The 5,804-nt window shown below is 54.3% G+C and overlaps 1 protein-coding gene across 1 annotated transcript in view; it reads left to right on the plus strand.

Annotated features, from left to right (window-relative positions):
* The window catches only part of ZZEF1 (zinc finger, ZZ-type with EF-hand domain 1), a 120,087-nt gene that overhangs the window by 92,791 nt on the left and 21,492 nt on the right, over window positions 1-5,804 (plus strand). The window contains 1 exon segment of the mRNA XM_006761500.1: window positions 3,170-3,225. Coding sequence (XP_006761563.1) covers window positions 3,170-3,225 — 56 coding nt within the window.

Genomic DNA, 5,804 nt, shown 5'->3' on the forward strand with positions numbered 1-5,804 from the left:
GAGGAACCAGCGAATCTGACCCCGGGGTTTTAGAGCAGAAATCTAAACTCATTCAGGAAATCCCTGCAGCGCCGGCGCCTGGCTTTCCTTGAGCTCCACTTCTACTCCGATCAGCTTGCCCACCAGGCTGGACACCGGCACGGACCGTGGCACGAGAGGATAAGCACAGCAGTGCAGCGCCACCCAGAGCGGGCGCTCAGAGTCGCTCTCCCCAGGGTCTGTCTCGGCTGAGCTGGAGCTGCCGGCCCGTGCCCTCCGGGTGAAGACCCGTCTGCAGAGCCGCCTTTCTGGGCGGGGCCCACAGCGGCAGCCTAGGAGCGCCTCTCTTGCTTTAGCTTTCTGAGATTGGGCAATCCTCAGTGAGAGCCCGCCTGCCACCACCCGGTTCCCAGCATTTAGACGGGGCCAGGTGCCGCGCCAGCTCCCTAGCCAAGGCCGTCCCAGAGAAATCCTCGGTGGGAACACAGGAGAACGTGTGCCCTGGGAACAGCACAGGCCGCCCTCGGGCGTCTGCTCATGCTTCCGGCGCATCCAGGTTTTTTCAGTTGTTTTAACGTATTTTTGTTTTTAGAACAGAACTGCACTGCCTCCCTGAGAGGGCATCAGGAAGTGGCCAGTGGCCCAGGCACTCAGGCAAACTGGTTTGTGTGAAAGCAGCAGAACTAAGGAATCTCTAGTTTCTGTGCCTGAAAAGACCTGAAATGTCACCAGAGGATCTTATTTTGGAAGTCACACAAACAAGCAGACCCAGTGATTTTCTTTCTGCTCCGTGGCCACAGGAACTCGTCACACCCCTCGGAGCTCTGCGCAGTCACTTGGCTGTCACTTGTCCAGCAATAACTACATTCGTTCCAATGAATGCTGTTTCCATTTTTCTTTTTATGGTTGTTAGTCTTGCCCTGAAGTGCTGATTATTACTCTTTCCAAAGCCACGCTCTGGAGTGTGAAGCCGGTTTGGCATGCGGAACGTATGTAAGCCTCGGTGGGACTTGTGGGCATAAGGAATGCCTGAGGCTGCTGCCATTTAAGGGCTGGTGTCTGGGCCTGAGCACGTCCCACATGCGGGACCAAACCCCAGGCAGGCTGGTCGTAGCCAGGGCCAAGGTGAGCAGTCAGCACGGCCGTGGCCTCCAAAGTCCCTATGCAGGCTCCACGGGTGTCCGCATTGGAGAGGCCAAGGCTGCGGGTCCCGGGAGGGCCTTCCTGCACGGGCACTGCTGCCTCTGGCTCTGGAGGCCCAGGCGTAGCAACCTTCTGCAGCCCAGCTCTCCATGTGGAAGGGAGAATTCAAAGGAGACAGAAACGGATGGGGCAGGTCCCGAACTTGGTGACCTGAGGCTAATCACCCTGACCTGGTCTCCTGTGGTGTTGGGATGTGGTGAGACAGGCGCTGCCAGCTTGGTAGAAACCCTTTCTCCTCATTTGCTCTGCCTGCATTCCCAGAGAAGGCCCCACGCTCCGTACACCCAGACCCAAGTAGGAGTCACAGTGACGAGGGAAGTCACAGGACAAAGAGGTCCCCACTGCAGGCTCAGACTCACTGACGGACGCCCTGCCTGGAAGACAGACAAGCAGATGGTGCCACTCACTGCTTACCCTCGCCACGCCATCCTCCCACCTCAGACTGACGCATGGTGGAGTGGGGACAGACGGGCAGGTGTCACACCCTCATGGCAGTTGCCACCAGCTTTACCCCCTTGCTCCCATCAGGAAGATAAGTTGTAAATAAACACTGGACTCCTCATAGCTTCTCTCTATACACCACCCTTGCTATTCTGGTCTCTTTAATTTGCATAGAACAAGCCTAAGTTTTCCCTTCAGACACAACTGCTGCTCTCTCCTGGCAGGGCCCGCCTGGCCCAACATCCCTGCATCCCGCCCTGCCTCTGCTTCCAGCCAGTAGGTGGCGCTGCCGAGCCAGGCCCTGCTCTCCTGGCCCTCATGACGCTGGTGACTCCCTCGGCTCCTGGTCCCCAGTCGGTGCCAGCAGTATCTGAGAGAACAGATTTCCATGAAGACCAACACCCCTTTGACTGCCTGGAATGAGATAACACTGGCAGGAATAAAGGTGTTGTGGAAACATGTGCCTAATCTATAAAGAAATTTCTGCTCCAAATCATGTATAATGAACAGACACTGTTCCTAACGAGGAGTGACTTATTTTCATCATCGTTTTTAATTTGTTTTCTTACGGGTTTACGATTTTGAATTTTTCCTATTTGGTTGAAAGAATTTTGATTATATGAGCTGCGTTCAGCCTGTAAAAAGGATGTTAAGTTGTGGTTAAATATGCAAATGAAAAGAAATATATTGTACAAATTCTATATAAAAAAGTAAAGTGTGTGGGCCTTTTTTCTCTTTCCCCTCCTTCTGCCCCTCTTGTGAACATTATCCATAGTTTCTACCAAGCCCCAACTGATGGAATTTCTGGAATCTCAAGGCCTGGGGTTGAAAGGAATCAGAAAGTTCTAGGCCAGCGGTTCTCAACCTGTGGGTCACGACCCCTTTGGGGGTAGAACGACCTTTTCACAGGGGTCGCCTAACGCCATTGGAAAACACATATATAATTACATATTGTTTTTGTGATTAATCACTATGCTTTAATTATGTTCAATTTGTAACGATGAAAATACATCCTGCATATCAGATATTTACATGACGATTCATAACAGTAGCAAAATTACAGTTATGAAGTAGCAACGAAAATAATGTTATGGTTGGGCGTCACCACAACATGAGGAACTGTATTAAAGGGTCGCGGCATTAGGAAGGTTGAGAACCACTGGTCTAGGCTCCAGGCTGCACCTCCCACCACACCTCACTAAGCCTTGACCCCAGCCCTGCAGGGGACGCCCCTGCTTCCTGGCTGGTCCTGTCTGCACTGCTACTCAGAGGTTCACGCACTTGTCTGGAGGCGAGGCGGCTCTCCCCAGCCCATCCCCACCACCCGCCTGCCCATCCTTCACCTCTTGTAGACACAGGACACAGCCTGTAGCCGTGTGGACGGCCGGGGCCAGTCCCTGGGCCTGCTGCCCCTCCAAGGACGGGCTCGCCTGCCTGACCTTGCTCCTCACTGACCACAGGGCTGGCATCTGCCTCCCCTTGAGCCCCGTGCTTATTTCCCGTTCACACGTCTGGCTGGTCACTCACCGCTCTGCTCCCTGCGCAGCCGCGTTCCCGATGCTGAGGGCCGTCTCTTGGAAACTAGAGAAGATAGACTTTTTGGTGGGGCCTGGACTGAACCAACCTCATGGCCTGGCATCGTCTGCCTGCCACGTCCTCCCAAAGCTCCCAAACTGCCTTCCGGGGAATCCTGGGCAGCGGCCGGGGCCCAGCCTCAGCCCTCACCACCCCGAGGCCAGAGGGAAAGCTCGTTGAGCGTGAGACTCAGCAAACCGGTGCTCCCAGTGTTGCCGGTGGAATGAGACCCTCTCACAGTCACAGGAAGGCATTCCAGGGGCCCACGGGGAGGGTAAGACTGGACGGTTAGTTTTATTATAGAAGCAAAATTAAAGGACAGCCTGGGGCTCAGCCTTGTCCCGCGTGAGTGAAGTCCAGCCTTGTTTCCACCAGCCCGGGAACAGCCGGCTTCCAGGAATCCTGTGCCGTCACTTCAGTCAGGTCAGTCCCTGTCCCCTCCTGCTGCTGAGTCTGTGTCCCCAGTGGCACCTCTTCAGGCGCTCTGGGCCCGCACTTGGAGTCTGTGCGGCTGCCGGTCCCCCGGGGCTGCTAGGACCCCAGGCTGCTACGGAGCGAGAACGTGTGAAAGAGCCGGGTGTGAATGTTACTGAGGGAGAAAAAGGGGCCTTACCTTGGTTGGGCTGATTTTACTCTCTCAGCTTGGGAAGAACTAGGCACTTTTTCAAACTAACCAACCAACGTCCCAGTCTTTCCCAGACTCTTGTTGGGTCCTTCTCCTAACCAGGCCATTTTCTAGGTCTTCGGGGTTCTGTGTCCCTATCCAATCCAAACCTTCTCCCAGGCTCAGGCCTTTATCTTTTCACCATCTTTTCTCTTACTGCTCCGAGCCTCAACGTGGAGGGACCGTCCCTGTGCTTCTGGGCATGAGCTCAGCAGAGGAATTTCTCCTGCTGGTTTATCTTTCCCTCCGTAATGACCCTTAGTGACCCTTCCTGGGCCTGAGGCAGTGGTCCCCGGGGACCTGTGAAGGCTGCAGTGCCCTAGTGACCAGGCTTGGTGTCTGCTGCGGGTCCTCGGTTACATTTAATAACATTGATTCCCTTTGCTCCCTTCCTTTATGAATATCTAGCTACACCAAGGCCTGTGCAACCCCCAAGTCTCCCTCTAGGACAGGGGTGGGGAACCTTTTTTCTGCCAAGGGCCATTTGAATATTTATAACATCATTCGTGGGTCATATAGGATTATCAACTTAAAAGTTATCCTGCATATTTGGACACTTAATTAACTCCTAATATCTTGGCAGAGCCTGACCAAATGGTTTTGTGTGTGTTACACGGGCCCTCGGGCCTGATGCCCCCCGCCCCTGCTGTAGGACTTGGTGGTAACATTTCCACTCACCCCTTCCCCCCGCCATGGGCCTGCGCACACTGGGCCTTGCATCTGAAAAGTTGGTCTGGAGAAGCAGGCTGTCTACTGCTCTGTGTGAGCCCAGTGCTCTGGCATGGCTGGCTCCCTGCTTGGCTGGAAAGCAGGACCAGAGCTGCTGAAGGTTTCCCACTGAGACTGACCCACACACAGACCATGGAAGGTGGCAGAGGTCAAAGGCAATGGAGGGGAAACAGTTCAACCAGCCCCTCACTTGAGAGGGACGAGCAGTGAGAGGTCAGCTTGGGAAATGCACAAGAAGTGGTGGCAGAGCCGGACCAGCTCAGGTCTCCTGATGCCCAGCCACAGGCTGTCCCCACCGCGTGCACGTGCCCGTTCACCCAACAGATCAGCCGTGTGCGAGGCGTTGGGCCTCCTGGAAACCACCTGGTTAAACACCCAGGCTCTCCGGGTGAGGGTGGACCCTCACAATCTAAACAGGCCCAGGGTGCGGGTGGTGCCCCTGTCTCACCACCTGCCCTTTCCCACCCACGCCCCTTCTTCCCTGCTAGCGGATCCAGAGTTTGCAGGTGGTGACCGGAGGTACTTTAATCCCAGGAAAGGCAGGACCTACTAGCTCCTGAGGAAAGTCATGATTGCCTTAGGTCCCCCTCGGTAATACTGAATACTTGCTGGATGCTCACTTTCCCTGCCCTGCCTGCCGTCAGCGTGCCTCTGGGGCCCAGTTCTGGAAAGAGTTAAGCTGAGGCCCCAGTGAGCGAGCAGAGGCTCTGGGGAAGGGGTGTTGCCCGGCCCCTACTGCTCCCTTTGCCTGCTGTCAGAGAGCGGGACGCTGGGCACGCCCACTGCAATCTTGCCACCAGCACGGGAAACCATGAGGGTGTGGGAGCAGGAGGAAGAGGGTCTGACCCCTTAATGATGACATTTGAGTACTGAGTGACCCCTAGAACCGTCCACTTCCAGGTGTAGTGTGTGTGTGTGTGTGTGTGTGTGTGTGTGTGTGAGAGAGAGAGAGAGAGAGAGAGTCTGTTGTTGGGTGATTTCTTACAGCTGAAAGTATTTCTAACCCAAATTTATGCAACAATTTGGCTCCAAAAGGCTGAAAAAATGTCATAGTTCCCTGCCTCATCCCATCACAATGAACAGTTTATGGAAAAGCAAATATGTAAAAGTTCCTGAAATGAATAAAAAACCCTCTTAACAATGTCCAGTCAAGCCACTGATAGCATTAAGCTGCAGGCATTACCAAGTTGTCCTTATTTTAAAACCAATTTGT

Source organism: Myotis davidii, unplaced genomic scaffold, assembly GCF_000327345.1.
Source record: "Myotis davidii unplaced genomic scaffold, ASM32734v1 scaffold638, whole genome shotgun sequence".
Taxonomy (NCBI): domain Eukaryota; kingdom Metazoa; phylum Chordata; class Mammalia; order Chiroptera; family Vespertilionidae; genus Myotis; species Myotis davidii.